Source organism: Pyxicephalus adspersus, chromosome 1, assembly GCF_032062135.1.
Source record: "Pyxicephalus adspersus chromosome 1, UCB_Pads_2.0, whole genome shotgun sequence".
In the NCBI taxonomy this organism is placed as follows: domain Eukaryota; kingdom Metazoa; phylum Chordata; class Amphibia; order Anura; family Pyxicephalidae; genus Pyxicephalus; species Pyxicephalus adspersus.
In genome coordinates, this window is record NC_092858.1 from 112,835,121 (window position 1) to 112,860,057 (window position 24,937).

General features: G+C 38.5%; 1 protein-coding gene across 6 annotated transcripts in view; it reads right to left on the reverse strand.

Moving 5' to 3' along the window:
• Positions 1-2,252: 2,252 nt before the first annotated feature.
• USP49 (ubiquitin specific peptidase 49) overlaps positions 2,253-24,937 on the reverse strand; it is a 63,586-nt gene continuing 40,901 nt past the window's right edge. For 5 of the 6 annotated variants that reach the window (XM_072424076.1, XM_072424059.1, XM_072424038.1 and 2 more), the window contains 2 exons: positions 6,286-6,488; positions 2,253-5,038 (listed from right to left, as the gene is read on the reverse strand). In XM_072424076.1, coding sequence (XP_072280177.1) covers positions 4,818-5,038; positions 6,286-6,488 — 424 coding nt within the window. In that variant the 3' untranslated portion in view covers positions 2,253-4,817. Of the gene's footprint in view, positions 5,039-6,285; positions 6,489-15,468; positions 15,527-24,937 lie in introns of those variants that run through there. The other variant, XM_072424083.1, reaches the window with a different exon arrangement.

Genomic DNA, 24,937 nt, shown 5'->3' on the forward strand with positions numbered 1-24,937 from the left:
TGGTACCCATTGTCTGTGAAGGTCCACCAAGAGTGACGTACTCTTCAATGGAACAGCAAAACCTTTAAATTGAGAAGCAACACTGTGTTGCTGTGAAGCCATGATCAGGCAATAAAGCTAACTAGTGAAAAAATAGGGGGGTTAGAGGGCAAAAGACACAAGGAAAGAAAAGGGGAAAACAAAGAAGCCAATAAAAAGAAAAATATTATGCAATATCCCCTGTATCACATCTGTTTAGTTTGGTAAAAGCCTACTGGGGAATGAGACTCTTTAGTGTGCAAATCAGGAAAACCCATTGCTTTCTCAGACGAATACATCTGCTACAACAGCTTATAACGGAGATGGGGCCATGCTGTGCAACTATCAGAGACAAGAGGAAAGTACTAGCTAGTTGCTAGAGGAAGCAGCAAAAGAGAGCAGAAATGGAAGAAATGGTAGAAATCCTGGATCTTACCTGGCACAGCGAAACTACAGAGCAATAAAGATAAAGCGACGTGCAGTGAATCCCCCCCCCCCACTAAGCATACTTGGTTAGCCTCAGGAGCTAAATGTACCCAGCCTTCCCCTCATAAAGACAACTAAACCAACTGAGAAATGAAGCACAACAATCCTAACTAGAGTCAGCAAGAGGTAAAGAGGATAACTATCCTGAACACAACTTCTTGAGCCTCCTATACACCTCATTTCAAAATTTCCTAATCGGATACAACTGTTCTGGCAAATAAACCTTTTTACATGAGTCCTATTGGGTTAAGGATAAACACCAGGCCAATTTCAAGGAGTCAATCATTACCATTATGCTGATGCAGGACACAAGGATAAGGAACTGACTATCACAGAGGTTTAGGTTAATTTATAATAGATACCATCCCGATGCCAACATGAAGGCACTGAATGCTACTGCACATAATCACTATAAATGCTAATTATTGAATTAAAAGTACATCCATCGTATTGGTGAATGCTTCAGAGGCTCCATTCTATATCCTGTACAATCTAAGCATAAAAAACAAGTAACAATACAAAAATAAACGACTAGTTTATCTAGTTTTTCAGAAATAACATGCATGAAAAACAGTTTGATGGCTGGTGCCTTTTTCTTGCCATGCAGGATGAACACCAGGCCAATGTCAAGGCCTCCATCATTATTATGTTCAGGTAGGAAACAAGGACAATGTGCCAACGATCAAAAAAATCATAGCCCTCAGTGCTCCATTCCTATTTTCCTTAGGTGTCTGCAGTCTCTGCCTTCTTGGAAACAGAGATATCAAATGGCCTGACACATCTGGTAAAAGAGTAACATGGGCTCCACCAAGATCCTCTGGGTCCTTCTCCCACACTGCTCTCATGATGGCTTCTTTGACATTGTAGTTGGTGGTCAAAGTAAGGAATGCACTATTTCTCCTCCATCTAGTTACAGCTGAAGATAAATGTGTGGTTAAGTTTAGCAAGGCAGCAGCAGTAGCTCTTCAGTTACATAAATAATTCAGTTACAATATATTATTCTTTGTCATTAAGATCCATCATAAATCAGATCATTCTGAGACATGTGGCTCATGTCTTAAGGAAGAAACTAACTGACTAGTTATGAACAGGAAGATGACTGTTACAATCATTAAAACACAAGAAAGTCGGGAAAAATTGATATTATCACTGCTATAAAAATAACAGGACATTTCAAGTTTATAGGAGTTTCAAGTTTATAGGAAGCAGTTAATGAAAAATAAAAATTAGCCCAGTTTTATGGTTTCCCCAGCTAAGCTTACTATGAAAGTTTTTGGTGATTCTGCCTTTACGTTCCATTAAACATTTAAACTCACTAGAGCCCACTGTAAATACTGTACATATGTAGCAACCAGCTTTCAAACAAGTGGTTAGTATTTGCTCTGTCCCTATCCAAACAGATTAGAAATTTATCTTTTTGCATCTATGATGCAACATGGAGTTTTTCCCTTTATCTGCAGTCTGACAGTCTTCTTGCCCACCAGTTTAGGTTGTAAATGACCAGGCTCCCAAAGAGACTATGAATTGCCTATGATGATCTTGCATTGTATGTGATGACACAGGAGTGTCTGCTCGCATTCAAGTGCTAGAGAGAACAGAACTGCATCACCAGCAGCAAAAAGACTGTAGAATAACTCCTTTTTGATATTCTCTGGTAAATAATCTTCTAGATTTTTAGAACTGCCTGCAGTAAATACAATCTTAACAATATCACAAGAAAATTTATAAGAATGCGAAAACAAAAGATGTAGATCAAAACATACCAAACTCCAGATATTTATTAGGATTTGAAGAGTTGGGACAATATACAAAATAAAAATGAATACATTTTTGTGCCAGCACGTATGGGGTTTGGGTGTGGACTGACTCCTGAGTTTGGCAGGTATAGAGAGCAGTGACATGGAATGCAGAGCTCCCCTAATAGATTAAAAATTGGGCTAATTTAGGATTAACATCTAAATCACTGTAGCTTAACCACCACATTGTCTGCACAAAGCATAGAAAACAGAGGCATTGGAGAGATGGCTCCAGCCCCTGAGTTCAACTGCCTCTCTAGCTGAAGTAGGGCAAGATGTTTTTGGAAATTTAAAACATACCATTATATTGCTGCAAAAATGCCACTAATACAGAGTGTCAGACAGCACAACAGGAATAGTCACTGCAAACTGCTGAAGCACACAGTACAGTGAGGAACCCGAACTGTTACCTACTACTAACTACTACTTCACAAGCAGGAAAAAGATGCCTGTTGTGTGAGGCTCACATCTGGTTAAAAAAATGAATATATAAAAAAATCTAGTTATTCATTGACATGATTTTAAAATGTTTTCACATTTTTTGTCTGAAAAAAACAAAAAAAAAACACAACATTTCTTGCATTGCATTATTTCTGCATTGTGCTCCCCACTCCTAGCCCACTGCACCATAGGACTGCTATGTAGAAGCATGCCAACAATGTCACACAAAGCTAATGATGCTGTTATTTCCTTACAGTTCTATTAGGCAAGTTAAAAATGCCTACCTTCAGTCACAAGTCATTTTTCATTTTGTAAAAATTAAATGCTAAAGGTAAAAAGAATTAGCTCTAGGAACTTCCAGATTTCTTACCATAAATGTATTCCTTGTATTTTACCTCTAAAGCAGCGGTCTCCAACTGGTGGTCCGCAGCTCTGTCCGGTGCACCCCGGAGCAGGGTCAGGAGAAGGACCCCACTGAGCAGACACACCTGCCAGAGCTGCGGAACACGTCCCCGTACAAGTCCCAGACGGAGGGAAGTGGGCGGGCTGTGTCTCTGGACATAACCCGCCCACTCTCCCATCGCAGGCTTAGATCTGGGATGGGAGAGTAGGCAGGGCTATGTCACGGTGATGTCACTATGGGGAAGGTTCCCCCCTTTGATTGATTGACACCCGGCTCTCCACGCATGCACGGTCAGGAGCCGGTGATGTTAGTGGTCCGTGGAACCAAAAAGGTTGGCGATCACTGCTCTAAAGCATCTGGTACACCATTGTTGCCAATACCCAAAGCTATTAAATTAATCCAACCAGCTGATGGTTTAGAGTTTACAGCACCCATAAACTACTGCATGTGAAAAGTAATAAGGTGAAACGGTATAGTGATAAGTTCTATGTAAGGCAATATCACACATCTAAATACAAATAAACATATCCAAATAAAATTAAACAAAAAAACAAAAACAAATATTTGACATTTCATGGCACAAAGATTGTATGCTTGACTGCTACAAAAAAGTCATCCAGTAGTTAAAAATATAAAGATTTTCATGTATTGTTCAATCAATTTTGATTATAATTCTTGAAATGCTGAACCTAACTATTTCACTTGAAAAAACTTTGGGTAGTGTAGAAAAAGTGTGGTGTATGGCATACAAGTGCAGGCACTTAAGGTCGTATTTCATACTTCAGGTCTTTTCCCCAGCACTCTAGACCACTCCCAGAGACCCAAAATAACAATGCAAATACAAACTTGCTGAGAAGTCATAGGCACAAATTTCTCCAAACCCTTGTGATATTAACATGGCCTCTAAAAACACTGCACTGTGTAATGAGGCTGGTAGAGTTAATATTGTTCAAGAAATTTGGATTTTCCAGATAAAATAGTGTATACTATTGTCTGCATTTTAGGCCTATGTTATTTTTGCATTTCTTTTTATTTCTGACTGTTAAATATAAATTATTATATTTTGCAATATTTGATACCATCTTGATGTTACCATGAAGGCACTGTGCAGACTTAGCATAAACCATTGCATGTTACATGGAAAAACTTGTACTTCTGATTTGTGAAGCATACAATAAACTGATACTGCCAAAAAAAATAAATAAATAAAATCAGAATATAGTGTGGCTTTAGAATTTAAAAGACCTGCTATGAGGCTGACACTTTTCACAGGCATTGAATGCAACTGCACATAGTTACTATAAATGCTAATAATTTAATTGAAAGTCTAGAAGAACATCCGTTGGTTGAGAGGCTCCATTCTGTATCCTGTACAATCTTGGCATAAAAAACAAATTGTAACAATACAAAGATAAACAACGCTAGCTTTTCAGAAATAAACTGCATGAAAAACATTTTGACAGATGGTGACATTTCCCTGCCATGCACACACACATGGGAGCTGTATGCCAAGTTCATTTTTTAAGAACCTACTGGTCACACTGTAAGTCTTCTGGTGCTACTCTGAAAGATGATAAAAAAAACACAGCTTAGAACCAGTCTACATATTTAAAAAAGAATACCCCACCCGCTCAAAAACAAAGAAAAAGCCAATTTTGCTAGTGCTAATGGTGTCAGGGTATGATTATCTGCCTGTTGCTCTCCTCTGTACTGGGTGGAGCCTGAGGTGTGAAAAGAAGATCAGTAATCCCTGCATCACTTGGCTTGTTGCCATTTTGTATTCCACTCTGTGGCTTACTCCTCTGTGTGTAGAAAAGGATGTATGCCTGTGTCCTGCACACCTCCTCAACAGAGCACATGTTCAGTTTGGAGTCATTACAATGAACCCAGAACCCTACAAAAAAAAAAAGATAGAAAGAGGAGACTGATTACTTTATTTGCATTTTACAAAATTATCATAATTCAAAAGTACCTAATTAATAAAACAAAGTTACTGGAGGTGAATCATCTCCAAATTTTCAAATGATGACAGTGGTGGCAGAAATTAAGGTATAGACTGAAATATGTGTGAGCAGCTAGTCTTGGCTTAGAATTCGTTTGGACTGTGAGCAGCTGGTCTGGGCTTAGAATTCCAGGTTGTGAACAGCTAGGCAATGCTGTGAGCTATGGCAACTGCTCTGGGATAAGAACTGCACACAAAGTAACATGTTTTTCTAGAACATTTACAAGTCTATGACACAGAAAGATGTAATTGTGAATATGCAAAAATGGTTTTATGGTACTATAAAATTCTGATTTTTGTATTAGCACAACCATAAATAAATAAAACATGGTTACCAAATGACACAGATGTCTGGGGAACATGCAGTGGGTATTCTTTCTGGTTCCCTGGATCTGGGACCCTTGAGAATTTTGTCAGAGTGACACAGTGTTGGATGCCAAAAGGGCTAGGTGAAAATGGTATCTAGCTCAACATCAATGAGCCACGGGAGGCTGCACCTCTACAGAATTTAACAGGAAAGTAAATAAATACTGCTCTCACTGACTACCAACAAATTGGAAAAAAATGATTAATTTAATTTTAAAGGGGCATTGATCATACAGTTTTACTGGGAGTTTAGCTGAACTCCAGGCAAACAGCTAAATCAACAGCCTGCTAAATTATTTATATCTCTCGCCATCCAGTCCTGAGGTTTACAAAGGGCTGCCACACAGCCCAATCTATTATGTAAGGGGGCCTGATGGTACTGTAGCTGCAGTTATATTATACTTCTCCCTTCCCTCCTTATCTGTACCACATGATTGGGCTGTCAAGGAGGAGCAAAGAGGAGTCCTTCTTAGTGTGACTTTGTTCCCTCTTTTTATCAGCACACTGCCTGAACTGCAGCAAACCTGAATAGTTCATTGTGCTACTTTCTCCATTTACTTCTCTGAGCTCTACTATACAGACAAAGTAAACTGTAAGAGGCTAATATCAATTTAAATTCAAGGAATTTACACGACCTGCATTTAAAAATAAATGTAAAAAGTGTAAAAAATAAAGTGTAATAATGATCACAGGCATTATTTCTTTTATATCTATCTTTTATATTTGTATTTTACAGAGGTACAATTACAAGCAGTTTATCCTGGTACACTCACCACCCTCTGTGTTGTAGCAATAAGCGGTATAGTGGCCAGAACCAAATCCTTTACCATGATGCATCACCACTGCAGAAAGGTCGTAAAGATAGGTCCCAGGATCTGAAGGAGATAGTGCACCTCTACAATACGGCTCCATGTTCAGCACTTGGTCAAAATACACGTGAACTCCAATTTTCTCACGATGATTACGGCCAGACCACCTGCATACAAAAATAGTACTACTTATAGAGGTAATATATATATATATATATATATTTAAATTTGTTTTATTTACATTTAAGCGAATGGCTTACTCATTAAGTAAGTTACATGCAGAACCCCTGAAAAATGAACTCCCACTATGGTTACCTTCAATGTACTGTTTGAGAATTATAACTAAATCCGAAGCTCTAGTTTTGGCTACTATTGGCTAATGTATCCACAGGCATAATTACCACTTCTGCTGGACTGGGGAAAGGAGAGGGGGGGTTTGACTACCTGGTCCACAACAGCACTGAAAATTTCTTTTCTCCCTGGTCATAACACATGTCATACATGCAATGTAAAGGATGGGGGCCCCCTAGCATAGCTTATAGGGCCTGCTATACCCTTCTATGGCACAACTGGGGCATTAATGGCTCAGGAGACAGCCAGCTATGAAGGGACTATGTTCCAATAATTGGTGGATGATGTTGAACACATTCAATATTGTGCTTCACACTGGGATTGTATTGACTTTTACCCTGACCCATACACCTGACTCCTGCACTCATTAGGCCTGATTTAATAAAGCTCTCCAAGGCTGGTGAGGATACACTTTCAAACAATGAACCTGGATGATCCAGCAAAGCTGAAATCTAGTTATTAATGTCATTTACTATTTGTTAGCAAATTTTTGAAATCCTGGACCAGTTCCATTTCAGGTTTTTTGGATCACACAGATTCACTGATGAAAGTGTATCCTCTCCAGTCTTGAGGGCTTTATTAAATCAGGCCCATTGTGTTGCATATGTGTGACCTTTTTGCCTTACTCAGAGCAGAGTAGGCTCAAGTTCTTCACAATTTGTCTTCATTACTCCCCGCAGGGTGCTCAAAATCTTTCATTCCCAGCAAGGCCCCGGAGGAATGTCCAACAAAAGTTTTTCAGAGGGCTCAAGGGTTTCTAGTTAGATCCATATACTTATGGGTAAATTGTAAATATAGACTAGATTGTATATTGAGAAAAAAAAGGAAGATTTGTTGAAAGTCAAATCCAACATTTGTAAACCCTACAAATTCTGAACATAGCCTATATTTCAACCTACTGTAAGTACTATCTTACCTACATATTAGTTAAAAGTTAGCTCAATACTGAATAATGACATTTGTAGAACCTAGGTACTGGCATGCAAATACTGATGATACTGTACTTAGTGATTTGTTTAAAAGAAAAAAAAAACTAAGGACATTCATTGTACCTCTCTAAGCAAAAAAAAAGTTTAATTCAGGTTTAGTTCAATTTTTTTTATTACAAATAAAAAAAAAAATCCCTTTACTGGTTAAAGTGGAACTCAAGCTCTACTTTGAACGATCAGGCAAGTCATTATTGCAGAAAGCGCCAGGTGATGTCCCTTTTGCAATAATGGGACTTAAGTGCCTAATTGTTCCTGATTTCTGGCAACAAAGCTGGGCTGTGCATGCCTAGATGAATGAACTCATGGCACCCGTGTGGGAGTTACATAATCCCTGCACGGTCAATAAAGATGGCCAAAGATGAGCGGGAAGAAAAGAAAAATATGGGCGCCCTGCACTTGAACATGAATGTGTTAGTTGCGCAAATATAGTTCCACAAATAATAAATACTAACTCCATTCTAAAAGATTTTGAACTTACCTGTTGTGGGTGGGTGGGGTAGATGGTAGGTCCAATCCTTAGCTGAAATTTTGAATATTCTGCCAGGGATATCTACCACTCATCTACCAAGTCATAACAGGCAGGGGATTTAACTAAAATGGCAGGCCGCATGTTTTCACTGCACGTTCTCTAAAATCGTTTTGGCTACTCAGATTACAACAACATATAAAAATGGCAATTGTAAGGATCTAAGCAACTTAGAAGAGGCCCGAATTGTGATGGGTAGACAACTAGGTCAGAGTATTTTGTAAATGGGAGGTCTGTGGGTTCCCAGTAGGCAACAGTTAGTTCATATCAAAAGTAGTTCAAGAAAGAAAAACTGGTAAACTGGCGACAGGGTCATGGGTTTCCAAGGCTCATGAATGCATGCAGGGAGCTAGTAGGGAAGAAAAAGGGGGGCAAATCCCACAGAGCAGCTTTTGAAGCACAAATTGGGGAATGCTGGCCATAAAAAAAAAAAGTGTTAGAAGACACAAGGTGCATCACAGTTTTCTGTATGTAAGGCCGACCCACTGCCTAAGCCGATACAATGGGAATTTAGAATTGACAAAAAGATGCAATATAGAAACCTATGCTAAAGGCATATACTCCAAAAATGATTATTACTGAATTAACATGCAGGTTTTTATAATGTTTGTAGTTCACATCTTTCATATATACTCCTATGTCTGCCTTACTCTTACTTTTTTATGTTGTTTAACCCCCCTAGCGTTTTAATTCTGTCTGTATTTCAATGCAAAAAGCGTTACAATTTCTTGCATGGAATTTGTTTTTACATTGTAGGCTTATAATTTTAAGGCATAACTCACCAAAATATGTCCAATATTTATTAAATTTAATAATACCTTTAAATAAAAAAACATAAAAATCTGTTGAAAAAGGGTGCATAAAAATACTAAAACCTGTAATATAACTGTATGGTCACCGGGAGAAGATCAAAGAAGGAGGACCCTGCCTGAGGATCTGGACAGACAAGCAGGATGCCGGAGGTCGCCAGAGGAACAAGGTGTTTTTTTTATTGTTTTTAATGTGCCTGCAAGCTCTGAAGTAGTTTGCAAGTAACCAATGATATTTGTCAATATTTGGAGTGTGAACACATCTTTCCTTTACAAAGTACATAAACATATGAAGGTACATTATTACCTTAAAACGGAATATAGAAAATAATCACCAAGAGTAAGGGGGTTTTTTGAAGGCAAACAGTGTAGATGTATTATTATTAATCCCCCATAATACATAACAAATACAGTATAGACTGGGTTTTAGTCATGTGTAAATTAGAGTCCATATAAGTAATAGGGCCAAAAAGGCACTAGACAATCGTCATTTAGTAAGCAAATTGCAGATTGTTAGAAATACTTGTATAGGCCGAAAAAAAACGACGCGTTTCGCCATTTTTAGCTTCCTCAGGGGTGATGGTACGTTTAGCGATTGATCGACAGTATCTGGGTTTGTAGTAAATACATCACATTAGTGGTAATATAAATAAAAACAAAAAAAATAACACATTCAAATATGCATAGAATAATATGTTCAGATTGTATATGTATTGATGAACATAGTGTGAAATTGGTACTGTGTTACAGTGCAATTTCAAGCTGTTGTAGATAGTATATATGGTGGGTATTGAACAGCACATTATAACCAAAACAGCAAAAAATAACAAATGGTTCATTATATATTAAATGAGTACCAATACGTTCATATTATATAAAAATTCACGCATGCGGCAGGGCTAGATGTCAGATACGTCAGTCAGGAGGCTGAAGCATCTGCCCTCCAGGCAACAGAGGCAAATACGCCAGCGGGCGGATACGTGAGCCAGGAGGGGGGAAATACCTAAAGGATCGCCTCCTCCTGTGACGCACGTAAGGAGGGGGCAGTTTTCCCGGAGGGGCCTGGCTCATTATAGGGTCAGGTGCAGAATCTGCACTGATCGGACAAAGCATGCCCGTCAAACAGAACGGGGACACATACGGGGACGTATGTAGATGGGGCAGAGGCTGTCCCATCTGGCTAAGATATATGTATATATAGAGGCGGCGTAAGGGACTTCCCTCCATACGCCTTTCTTTTTGTACCAGTGTTACAGTGCAATGACCAGCTGTTGTAGATAGTATATATGTTAAGGTAGGTATTGAACAGCACATTATAACCAAAATAGCAAAAAATAACAAATGGTTCATAATATATTAAATGAGTACCAATATATTCATAATATATAAAAATTCATGCATGCGGGCGGGGCGAGATGTCAGATACGTCAGCCAGGAGGCTGAAGCATCTGCCCTCCATGCAACAGAGGTGGGGCCAGATGGCAAATACGCCAGCGGGCGGGGCTGGATGGCAGATATGTGAGCCAGGAGGAGGGGAATCCCTAAAAGATCCTTTAGGTATATAATATATATATATATATATATATATATATATATATATATATATGTCGTACACCCGATGCGTTTCAGCGTTTTAGGTTCCCTCAGGGGTGGTGGTACGTTTAACGATTGATCGACAGTATTTGGGTTTGGAGTAAATATTGTAAATTTACTACAAACCCAGATTATAAATACATTGTGTATGTAATGATGAACATAGTGTGAAATTGGTACTATATTACAGTGCAATGGCAGGCTGTTGTAGATAGTATATATGTTAAGGTATGTATTGAACAGCACATTATAACCAAAACAGCAAAAAATAACAAATGGTTCATTAAATATTAAATGAGTACCAATATGTTCATAACACAGGTCAACATGTTATTTTCATCAGATATAATTTATTTGGGCTTTGTTGTATTTTTGATGCGGATTTCAAATCTGTGTTCAGTTTTTCTCCAGCACCTCTAGTTTTTGTGATGCGGCTAATTATATATTGTGTAAAATTTGTTATAAATAGCTATACCATATTACAACATTTAATGACAGTTTTCTTTTTTAAGGTTAGAGACCGAACTAACCGCAATTTATTTAATTTGTCATCATGCCTAGAAATTGCCTTAATGATCCAGACAGTTTCTGTTACACGTCTGGACGTCGCTAAATTACCACAGAACTTAAAAGATATACAAATTATATTTCCGCTGTCCACTTGATGACCGGGATAAATCTTGGGCTTCACATGTCATCTGTACCAGTTGTTCAAACGGACTGCGTGACTGGCTAAATCGGCGTAAAGCAGCAATGTCATTTGCAATCCCAATGGTGTGGGGAGAACATGATGGACTTGCTTCTGTAGAAGGTGATGAGGAATCTGCTGGAGTTGCAGACAGTTACAACCCCAAATCATCTGATCCTGACTACTTGGCCGATGAAGATTCAGAACCAGAGACCTTTACACAAGCAAAGCTGAATGATTTCGTTCATGATCTAAATCTCTCCAAAGACAAAGCAGAACTTCTTGCTTCAATGCTTAAACAAAAGCACTTGCTTGCAAAGTGTGTAACAGTAACGAAATCATAACATGACAACGTTCTTCACCAGTGATGGCTCACTGTGCTATGGTCATGATATAAATGCACTCTTTACAGTTTGTCACAAGAGCATGTTCCATCTGAATGGCGTGTCTTCATTGATTCCTCTAAAAGAAGCTTGAAAGCAGTCTTACTGCATAATGGTAATTCCAAACCAAGTTTACCGATTGCCCATTCTGTTAACCTAAAGGAGTCCTACGACAACATGAAGTTACTACTTGAAGCAATCCAGTATAAATCACACCAGTTGAACATCTGTGGGGATCTAAAGGTCATTGGCTTGCTGATGGGATTGCAAGGAAGATTCACAGAATATTGCTGTTTCCTATGCCTGTGGGACAGCTGATCTACAGGAGACCATTATGTCAAGCGTGATTGGCTACAAAGAGATACCTATAGGCCTGGAACAAGCAGTATCAAGTTTCTGCCTCTGGTTGATCCGCATAAAATAGTTCTGCCACCTCTCCATATCAAGTTAGGCTTGATAAAGAACTTTGTGGAGGCCATGGGTAAATCCAACTCCATGGGTTTTCAGTACCTTGTTGAGAAGTTTCCAAACATAAGCACCGCAAAAATGAAGGAAGGGATATTTATAGGGCCACGGATCCAGTCTGTTCTGCGGGATGATTTTTTCAAACAAGCTCTCTCAGCAGCTGAGCTAGAAGCTTGGGGTGCATTCAAGTGCCTGTGTGAAAATTTCCTGGGCAACCATAAGTCTCCTGCATACAAGGAAGGAGTTCAGAATGTGCTTGATTCATATCAAAAACTGGGTTGTCGCATGCTAATAAAATGACATTTCTTGCACTCACATCTAGAATTCTTCCCTGAAAATCTTGGTATGGTGAGTGACGAACAAGGAGAACGTTTCCACCAGGACATTCTTGAATGAAAGCATGATGGCTGAGTACTGCTGGATGCTCTACTGCGACAATCCAGACAAAGAGTACACAAGAAAATCATACTCTAAGTATTTCTGAAGAAACAATGGTACCTGACTGACACTGTTCAGTATATAAATACCACAGTGTGTCTTATTTTACTTCACACTGAAGACATATTAACATTCACTTCAATTGTGCTTACGTTTTAGTACAAAATACATGCATATACAATGCTAACTATAATCGTACTCATAACTCAGGAACTGTATGAGTTGGGGAAAACTGAAAACAGATATGAAATCTGCTCGACAAACTGATTTAGAAAGGTTTACTGTAGTTTTTGCTAATTTTTTGTTGACCTGTGTAATATATAAATAATCATGATAACGCATTATAGTGTTTAGAATTGAATACTTCAGTGTGGGTAAAAGTAGAAACATGAAAAACAACATACCTAATTATGCATAGGAATATTGTGTGCAAATTGTATGTGTAATAATGAACATAGTGTGAAATTGGTACTATGTTATATTGCAATGGTGGGCTGTAATAGGTAGTAAATATATTAGGGAAGGTATTGAACAGCAAAGTATAGCAGAAAGTGATAAATGGTACATTACACGTTAAATGACATATTTATAATGTATAGATGATCATAGTACTAACGCATTGCGATGTTAAAAAGTGTAGTGAGTGGGACAAAAAAAAAGTATACATAAAAAAAATAACAGGAATAAGAAAACTTACATTGTCCTTAGATTGAGACAGGGTAAGTATAGTATGTGTGGGTAAAATTCACACTAGAGTCGTGGGTAAACGCCTCCTAGCAAGGGGGGGTATTGTAGAGGGTCCCCAGATTGAGGCAGCACCTAGGTTATTAATGATAGATAGGGCTCAATCAAAAGGAATGCTTAGATAATAATGGGTAGTAATCAGGTAAAAAAAAAAAAAAAAAAAAAATATAATATATATATATATATATATATATATATATATATATACACACACACACACACACACACACACACATAGTGAAAATAGAAGAAAGGTATCCTAAGGCTGGTGTGCACAATGTAGGGATCCGGAGGGTACAAAAAGGATGGCGTATGGAGGGAAGTCGCCTACGCCGCCTCTATATATACATATATCTTAACCAGATGGGACAGTATCTGCCCCATCTGCATATGTCCCCGTTCTTTATCAAATCAGTGCAGATTCTACACCTGACCCGATAATGAGGCGGGCCCCTCCAGGAAAACCGCCCCCTCCTTACATGCGTCACAAGAGGAGGCGATCCTTTAGGGATTCCCCTCCTCCTGGCTCACATATCTGCCATCCAGCCCCGCCCGCTGGCGTATTTGCCATCTGGCCCCACCTCTGTTGCATGGAGGGCAGATGCTTCAGCCTCCTGGCTGACGTATCTGACATCTCGCCCCGCCCGCATGCATGAATTTTTATATATTATGAATATATTGGTACTCATTTAATATATTATGAACCATTTGTTATTTTTTGCTATTTTGGTTATAATGTGCTGTTCAATACCTACCTTAACATATATACTATCTACAACAGCTGGTCATTGCACTGTAACACAGTACCAATTTCACAATATGTTCATCAATACATACACAATGTGTACATAATATTCTATGCATATTTAAAGTGTTATTTTTCCTTTTCTATTTATAATACCACTAATTTGATGTATTTACTACAAACCCAGATACTGCCGATCAATCGCTAAATGTAACGCCACCCCTGAGGAAGCCTAAAATGGGTGGAATGATTCAGGTTTACAGCCTATACATATGCGACAAGTATTTCTAACAATCTGCAATTTGCCTACTAGATGACGATTGTCTAGTACCTTTTTGGCCCTATTACGTATGGGGACTATAATTTACACATGACTGAAACACAGTCTATACTGTATTTGTTATGTATTATGAAGGATTAATAATAATACATCTACACTGTTTGCCTTCAAAAACCCCCCTTTCTCTTTGTGATTATTTTCTATATTTCGCACTGAGTGTTGGCAAACCATAGCCTTGCAAGGCAAAACTTATTATTTTTCCACCGGGCCCTAACCTCCCCTGAATATTGTTACCTTAAAGCGGAACTAAAATTCCACTTTTGAAAAATTTATATCAGGCAGGGTATTATTGCAGAAAGGTGCAGGTCATGTCACTTCTGCAATAAGCATTCTTACCTGTTTGATTGCTCCATGGAACTGTCAAAAATGCTAGGATACCCGTCAAGCCATGCTTCCCCTGCGCTTGCTAGGACAGAATGAGGAGTTATACCATTCAGCCTAGTCAATCTAGATGGTTAAAGATCTATCTAGGAAGAGAAGCAGAAAGAAGATGTCAACATCCTACGAAGGAACAGGGACAGGCGAGTACAGCAGGGGTTAGTTCTGTTTTAAGGCACTGAGTGGGCGACTGGGAAAAATGTGCAGTAGTGCAGCAGCTAAAAGCTGCTATTTAAGCTCTAGTCAGGAGGAACACCACGATTCTCAACATGCCCTTTCACTTACATAGATGCAGCTATTTATGTTTGGTATATTTATATTTTACACCTATATTATACATTACCACTCCTAGTAATGAATTAATCTCAAAGACTTTGAATATTACATTCTTATACATCTTTTTTTTGTTTAAAAGTCAACACTCAAAGTACTTGATCGGTTTCATCCTATGGTGGGCTTCATATACACAAGTAGAATTAATACACTGGATTTTTTGAGGATAGGAGTATAGATGTTTTATGCTGCTGGGGGAGAGGGGAGATCTGATGGAAAACACGTTTTATAAAAAATATAATTTCCCCCCATTATTTGAAAAGTAAAACAAAATAAAAAAAAAAATATATATATATATTTTTTTGAAATATATATTTAAATATATGTTCAGATTATACATCCATGGTGATGGAATGAATCCTTACCAGTACTACTGTTTCTTGAGTTTCCACAACAGCCCCAACTGAGATTGCCTCCGCCCACCTGAGAAGGGACAGGAACAAAGAAATGTTAAATACTCCCATCCCACCTCCCCAAGCTTCAAGTGTTCTCCAAAAGCCGAAAGGGACACTAGAAGTCAATGCTCAATATTGGGTTGCTGCTGTGAATACTCAAAAAAATGTGTTAATTGCTTAGAATTATGTTTCTCTATTTTGGTCTAGAGTAGCCCTAAATCTAATAAAATGATCACAAAAATGGCTTGAAGATTTTTTTGTCACAAGTCATCTTGACTGGACATAACATCCAAGTGGTACTGTTTGTCAGCTAGCCTTTGCATCAGGTTGGCTGATCTATTGATAGGAGGACGGAGTTTTAAATAAATAAATAAATATTGGGTACCTGCAGATAAATACAGAAAAGCAGATACAAAACCAGTAACCCTGCAAGAAGAATGAAGCAGTGATCAGTTATAAAAAGCTCTTGCACAACGGTTTCAAGCTGTCTTACTATGCCAAGCTGAAAGATATATACACATCACATTCAAGTAAGAATGCATATGTCTCTTTTATTTAGACCATTTTTTGATTATGCTAGGGTGCTGCTGGGAACACACACATCTTACAATTTGAATATGCAGTACTCTTAGAAATCAACAACATTTTAATGCAAGAGCCTACCTAAACACTCAATACAATTTATCAGGTAGACCCTTCTTCTACACAATTCTTTGTAATCTAAAAGAGATTGTGAAACTGGAGTGTAGATGGAGGTGTCAATGGTTTTTTCTCCCTTTTATTGGCCCCTGAAAAACAAGTGGTATATTTTTGTCCAGTACTGATCATCATCTCTTTATATCTTTTTTGAGTATGTTCCCTTTTTCGGTCACACTGGAAGAAAAAGAAGTAAATATGTGTCTAATAAATTGTGAAGATTACCAGAAAAAGGCTCTGTACAGATGTCCCATGGATGTCAGAGATTTATCCTCTCATGTCAGGCAACTATTATTAGACATGTGTACATAGCTTAAGAGACCGACAGGTAACAGTGCAGATTGTTTGATTAAAACCAATAAAGATAGCACTCACATAGCAAAACAAAAAAGTGATTGACAAGAGCACTATGCTAGTGTGTAACATTACTTCAAAGCTCAGATCAATGTATTTAGTTTACCCTGTGGACAATTCTTCCAGTAAAATTTGCTGGCCAGCGATATGTAACACCATAGCTGACATATTGCCTATGTCCTAGGATTTTTTTTTTTTTTGCTATGCAAGTAACATTTTATTGATTTTAATTAAACAATCCTTATTATTACTGCTCTTGCTTGAGAGGATCCTTTTTTATAAGAACAGATAACTTGTCAGCATTGAAGAATATCTGCCAGGGTTGTGGTATATAATATGGCACAATTTACTGGCATCTGATCTGTCCGCTTTTATGAATGGCTTAACCCTTTAAGATTCATATTGACACCGATATTAGCCAAAACACATAGTGATACGTTTTTACTTGGGTTCAATCTAAATGGTGAGTGTATACCTTTATATTTTGATATTGTTCAATTTTCCCTTTGGTGTCAATAGTACTGTTGTTTCCATCACTATTTTATAAAAGAAGCATTTGTGGATTTTATTTTATTACTTGTCATAAATTATGGTTGTGCATTTAAATATAATAATACCCTTAGTGTTAGTTTCAATTTTTTTATATAAATATTTATATAGACTGCTGTATGTTATACATTACTTTTCCTTACCATTAAAATCTGTATCTGTGCTACTTCACAAATTCCTGAACCACTGCATGCTACTGTATGTCAGTGTTTCTCAACCAGGGTTCTTCCAGAGGTTGCTAGCAATTAACAATTTGTGCCTCTCAGGTCAGTTTACCTGACACCAATGAATAATTTTGTCAGTTAGTAAGGATGGCATTCTTCCCATCGGCCAGCAAGTTAAGAGTCATACTTCCTACTGACCACCATGCAAATGTACTGTAAGCTGTGGAGTCTTCAAAAAGTTTTACATTTTCACCTGAAAACAAGGAGGGTGGGAAGAGTAGTAATAGTGTCATGTGACTAGTTTGTCTGGCAAGCCAGATGACTTTGCAGTTTAGTATAACAGCTGTCAAGGTGTGGTGAAGATGACTGCAAAACTTGTAATTGTACCAAAGAGGAACAGCGTTCTGGTGCTACCAGTAGAGTTAATCTTTTCTTTTTTTAGCAAGATAAATAAAAAAGCATGGAATACTAAATTCATGTATTGTACATGTAAAGGTGGATTTGTGTAAATAGTGTTGAAATCATTGTATAATTGTTAACTACAGATAAAAGAATTGAGTCCAGACACATTTTCTAGATAAGCATTAAGAAATGCCAGCTTCTGCCTGCCTGATTCTCCCCAGTTAGAGGATTTGTGCACTAGGCTCAAAAACAGTACTGTGATTGTGCTGTTGCAGTTTTGTACCAATGTACACATTCAATAAAGATAGTACTCAAGGAGAAGACATCCATGGTCAGATTCTGCTACATTAAATCGAGAGCCTATTTAAATGCCAATGCCTGCTACTCCAAGCTAGCCAATTGGTAAAAAACTACCTAGCTGAACTTGCTATCTATGACTAGTAGTCAGATAGCAAGCATAGTGCCAGTAACAAAGCTATAACTAGAGAGGTTCACTGAATGGCATCAGGAAAAGCTAAATGGTTCGGATGGATGTTTATATTCTCCTCAACTTTTTGCATATGACTATCCAATTTCATTCTGGGGTGGGGCATTGAGTATGTGTTAAATAATAAATATGAGGAACTAAGCCTTTTTTGTTTACACAATCACTTCATTTCAGGGGCTCAAAAGTAATTGGACAATTGACTCAAAGGCTATTCCATTTGCTGGTGTGGGCAATTCCTTTGTTTTGTCAATTATCAATTAAGTAGTAGTGTTAAAAAAAGGCTTTACTTCCCCACATTTTTATGTAATCTTTTTGTTTAACCCACTGAATTAAAGCTGAAAGTCTGCAGTTCAACTGCATCCGAGTTCTTTCATTTAAAATTAATTGTGGTAATGTACAGAACCAAAATTAGAAAAAACTTGTCTCTGTCCAAATATTTATGGACCTAACTGTATATGTCTCTCTCTCATACAAATATATATATAATATATAGTATTTAAATGCATATACTTTTTATACTATATGATTTTAAGATCATACATAAAAATGTAATAAGATCTATCATTTTCTGCACACCTGTTGGTGATGGTGTTGGCTGTTGATGATGGTTTTGTTGTATTAAAAGTCTTGGTGAACACTGGTTTTGTTGTATTAAAAGTCTTCCTGAATGACTTGCCTGTCTGAAACATATACTAAAAAGCATATAATGAAAAAACATCTGCTACAGCTGCTTTATCTGTAAAGACTATCAACAGCCTTTTTTTTTTACATGTAATGTTTGTAACAGGAATGTAAGTTAAATGATGACATTGCTGTATATTACATCCACACAGCGTCTTTTTTGTATAAATGTATTTTTAATAGACAAAAACACACTGTGGTACAGAGATTTGAAGACGCCTTATCTGATATTAAGAGACAGAGACAAAAGGAATGGAGTTTCACTTTTTTTCGTTAGACTGTGATGAAAGCACGGATGCATCTGACACTGTTTAGTTACTGATTTTTTTGAGAGGAGTGGACAATGAAAGTAATGTGAGTGAAGAGCTACTTGACCTCCAGAGCCTTAAAGACCAAACAAGAGTAACAGATTTATTTGTTTCTGTTTGTTCCACTGTAGATGACATGAAACTACTGTGGAATAAAGTCACTGGGATTATTACAGATGGCTCACCTGCCATGGTTGGCGAGCGAAGTGGATTATCAACCCTACTCTGTAACAAAGTCAGTAAAGAAGGAGGCAAAGCTTTAAAACTTCACTGTATTATTCAGCAGCAAGTTCTCTGAGCCAAATATCTGAAATAAGATTATGTTATGAAACCAGTGATAAAGACTATTAATTATATTCGCTCTAAGTTTCAACAGCTTTTACTCGACCAGGCTGAATACAGAGATGTTGTGTATCACAACGATGTAAGATGGCTCAGTCAGGGGTCTGCACTGCAGCACTTCTACTCTCTTAGGGAGGAAATCGGACAGTTCTTGGCAAAAAAGGGACAACCGATGCCAGAAGTATCTGATTGTTGATGTTTGGCTGGCTGATTTTGGAATTGTAGTTGACCATAACACAACATCTGAATGCGCTGAACACCAGCCTTCAGGGGCAAAATGTAGTGGTAAGCCAACTGTATTTGAACATCAAAGCCTTTGGGACCAAGCTGGTTCTTTTCCAAAGGCACCTGTCACAAACATAGCCCAATACCACACATTTCCCATTGCTGCAGGAAATAATGACCAGTTTTCCACAAAACAATATCAGTGAGCAAATAAGGAGGTATGCAGCAGACATCTCATCTCTGTCTGAGGAGTTTCAACAGCACTTTAGGGATTTTGCTACTATTGAAAAGGAGATCAAGCTCTCCTTTCTCCGTGGACCTTGATGACGCTCCACCACCTGCAGCTGGAGCTCATTGAGCTGCAGTGTGATGCCGAGTGTTGCAGTCGGCACCAACAGCTCCCTCTTGTCAACTTTTACTGCCAGCTGGCTAAGAAAATACTGAGCTTGTTTGGCTCGACATACTTGTGCAAGAAGACATTCTCAGTTATGATTCTATACAAGAACAGCATGAGGATGAGAGTAAGTGACTCTCACCTGCGTGACATCTTGCGCATCAAAACCACTGTTTTTGAGCCAGACCTGGCCTATTTACTGCAGTTGAGATCTCAGTATCACCCTTCACGTTAGTGCAGGCAAGTTATTTGTATAGTCTTCTGAGGTGAATAAATTCTAAAATCCCAGTGAATTGATTTATTTTGTGATGATCAAAACCCCAATTTTGAATATGCACTTTTCAATCCATGTATCATTTGTTCTTTTGTTTTTTAATTGAAAATCAAACCGGGTCCTGAAAATTTGACAAATTTGGTCTGGCAGCCCGTTTTTCAATTTTGTATTTTTGATCCAAGTCTAAAATCGAAATAATGAAAAACACAGCCTTTTTTGTTTTTGATATCCGATTCAAAATAAAAAAAACATACTTTCCTTTTTTGATGGTCAATTAAAAAAACGAAAGAACGAGTGATAAACTGATTCATATGGCCCTCAATGTTTTGTACTTCTGAATAAGATAACTGTTAGTGTTATTTTCCTGTTCACATGTTTTGGATTTAGAAGTTTATAGTGACCATTTAATAGTGAATAAGATGTGAACCTTGTAAAATGAACCTAGATATGTTTATTCTTCCCAAAAGTTTTTTTTTCCAGACAGACTTTTTCTTCATTTTATGTGGTTTTTAAATATGAAAGGTAGAGGGATTTTTGTAAAAACTTGTTTAGATTTATTTGTGTTATGTGTGAAGAAATTAAAAGTATGCCATTTGCATTAAAAATTTCATGAAATAGTTCATTTGCATTTAACGTTAATAGCTCAAAGGATGTCAGGCTGAATGGTCAGCCCCCACACATTTTCACCTCACCAAATCTGGCCCTCTTAGCAAAACGTTTGGACACCCCTGTATTAGGTAATGAGGGACAAAAGGAAGATCCACAAAAGAAAAGAAAGAGAAGGATAAGAAAAGGGATAGTGGGTCCTGGTCACCACAAACATATATAGCCCTTCTTCCTCCTACTCATCAATGTCCTTAGAAAGACCCATTCACAATATCTCTTATATCAAGTAGTGGGATTTGAGCTTAAGTAGTGAGATTAAAGCCACACTGTCAGCTGTTCCATTAATTGTACCTCCTTTTCTCCCCTGAATCAATGCAGAATGTTTTTGGGTGGGTGATTTCCAGTTTTTGCTATAGGCATTTTGCCGCCATCAGGATATTAGCTACTAAATGTTTACTTTGTTTGGCGAGCCGAGTAGGTGGGTCAATAGATCCAGGGAGATGGGAGCCTCTACAACTTCCTAGTCATTTACTACAATCCAGGAAGGGCCAATGGGTTAGGTATAACCAGAAGATATGGGTGCGGGGTGCCCACCCAGAGCCCGTCACAGCAGGATCTGGATCCTGTCTTTGAAGCTCCTGAGCAGCCACGTGCTGTGCCAATTGGTTAACAGCATCTACAGCATCTGCCAGAAACTTTACTTTTTGGTGGAGATCCTTCATGACGGTGGGTAGTTTTGTTGCCTTTTTTGTTGTATATGTAAATGTTGTGTATGTAAGGCTATGGACCAGCAACAGTCCTTGCCTTACACCAGTGCCCCAATCTAATGCCGCACTCTTCATCTATAGCAAACTCACCCTCGGGAGACTGGTTAGGTTTCCCAGCACACGGTTGCCTCCAGGACTTCGTGCACAAGGGATGGTGCCTGGGGAAAGACTAGCAGAGCACCAGGAGCCCACAGATAAAGCAGTACCAAGATTCCAACAGAGACAAGCCCAGAATACAGAGCAAAAAGGTCATACACAGGTAATCGGTCCACCAGACGAGGTACACAAGAGCAAGACACAAGCAGAGACAGGGTCACGGGCAAAAGGTCAGTCCAGGCAGCATCAATTCACAGGATCAGAAACAGCCAAGGTCAGCAACAGTAAATCAGGGGAATACACACCGGCAAGCAAGCAGCAAGTCAGCCTTGCTTAACACTACAACAGGCACTGGTGACTGGGAGTATAGAGGCTATAAAATCCCAGAAACCAACGGCAGTGGGTAATAGAGTCAGAAACTAATCAGCCTTTAAAATCTCCTTCAACTGTGCACAGCCTTAGAGTGTGTGCTGGGGATGCCAATAAAATACATAAAGCTGCATGGCTAAAGAAAGGAAGAAACTGCAGCTATTTCTTTATTCTCTTTTGCTGCTGCAAGTGACATTGCTGTACAAAATAAGCTGTGTATGATACTGCGGTGGCCCAAAGCACAGAATCATTGGCTGATGATCCTCCATATATACATATATATATATATATCCATATAAGTGTAGTTTACTTTCAAGGATACGTTCTCACTTCTGCAGGTAAGAGTGTTAGGTTACTAGGAGACTCAGTTCAGTCTGTAATATTAAGTATTTTCCAAATATCAAGCCCCTTTGAGAGAGCCCTTCTGCACAAAGTCTCTCCAATATTATTAGAGTTGATCAATGACTGAGCATAGTGTCTGATCTGTAGGTAAATAGAAAAAGACGTGCATAGAATTTCAAATTTTTCCTGAACTTCAGAGAACGACACCAGTCTACACCTGCATGGATGTACTGTTAGCCTGAAATGAAAGAGCTTACTAGCATGCCAAGACCAAGCCATGTAGGGTGTACTGCTGTCTGGAATCTCAGGGTTGTATAGGAAAGAGGTATGTGGGGAGGCCATGGAATCAAGGTATAATTCCTTTTACTTTTATGTCAACCATACGCATCAGGTAAATTGTATTGGTGCCAGTAGAGAGGCTTTGGACACCCATGCCAAGGTGCTCGAGAGCTTGGAATTAGGGTGGATAGGGGCAATAAACAATTTCTCGAGTTCTGTCCAGTGATTAATCGACTGCAGGGTGGACCAGGAGGCAATTTGTCTGAGATGGATGGAGTAGTAAAATTTCACAAATTCAGGACCCCCCAAATCTCTAGAGCTACAAATTGCATATATTATGGTCTTAGGAAGAAGGTGCCTTTTATATCCCCTTATGAAATTAGGTACTGATGCCTACAACTGTTTAAATATCAAGAGCAGAATGGAAACTGGCAAAGTAGTGAATAAATATTTGGGCAGGATGGACATCTTGACCAAAAAATGATATACGAAGCAATTTCCATTTAGTAAGAAGAGCTGTAATTTTACTAAACAGAGGTACATAATTGCATTTGTATAGTGCATGATAATTCGGACAGATGTGTTAGTGAATTTGACTTCCAATTATACAGGCATGTGGACTACAGCTGCTGGAAAGGATTCAGTAGCAAATTAATAGGGAGAACCTCAGTTTTGGTGGGGTTAATTTTGTAACCAGAGAAGGTGCCATACCAATCCGACATCCTATGTAGATTAGGTAGTGGTATAGGTGGATTAAATAGTGTCAGAAGTACGTAATCTGCATATAGAGCTATAGTAAACCGTTACATCAGGATATTATCTGATGGTGGCTGCCAGAGGTATACATAAAGCAAACATCAAAGGCAAAAGTGGACACCATTGTCTGGTGCCATTATGAATGGTAAATAGAGGAGAACTGGCATGAGAGAGCCTAACTTCAGCTGTGGGTTGGGAGTACAGTGCAGATATGGCATCTAGGAAAGGACCTCGAACTCCAACCCATCGCAGCATCTGCATCAAGAAGGACCAGCTGAGCTGATCAAATGCCTTTTGTGCAACTAGACTTAAAACTACTGTTTCCATATTTAGTTTATGAAGCTTACAATGACATGTATAGTGCGCCTGGTATTTTCACCTGCCTGGTGTGCCACAATGAAACCAACTTGGTCCTTTGTTTGGTTTGAGTTGTGTACGCTGGAATAATTTATCCTTTTGAGCTTAGTGCATTCCAGTGTACATTGTCGCCGCATGACTGTGTTATGGGGTTCTCAAAGCATAGAAATCTGGGAAACAGCTGTGTATTTTCCTGAAAACACTGATCTAGTGCACTCTGGAGGGCGACTTTAGTGGGAACTCATTTAAAAGCCAATGGCGTTTCCAAAAGCATGTAGTCTGTCTACTACAATTGTAATGGGAGCATGGTCTGAACAGCTAATTGGGCCAATATCCGCCTGATCAGTTGTCAGCATCATGGGAATATTTGCAAAAAAAGTAATCAATCCTAGTATGTGTTTTTTGCACCGCATGTGAGGGGCCACATATCTGAAAGATTATACTTGTGGAGTAGCTTCTGAAAGCTAGCCGGGATTCGGGTAGTGAGGGAGGATCAGGTCGGGTTACTGGGTCTGTTGATAGCCAATCTAAGGGTGGTGTGTGTGGTAGAGTAAGTCTGGGATATGGAGGTTGCTTGGGTGAGGACCCACTCCAAAAAAGGGGAGTTGAGACAAATTAGGAGTACATACATTACACAAAAAGATCTCTTCCATCCCCAGCCAATTACAGATTTGGTAAGGGTAAAGGAAGTGTGGGCGTGGATAAGTATGGCTACTTCAATGTGTCATATCCCACTAGGCGATGGGGAAAACAAAGCTAAAGTGAGGCAAGAAGGGATTGGGCAACAAAAGATACACACAGACTGAAACATAGCAAAAACAGATAACATAAAAACAACAAAAAACCTAGGAAAAAAAAAAAGTATTTAAAACAATTTTGACCAGGTCCATTGGTCTCTCAAATACCTGACCTGCATTCCGGGAAGTGGGGAGTGGTGCACAGTAGGGCGTATATTGTTATGTATAAGGAAAGCTCAATATAAGATGAGCTA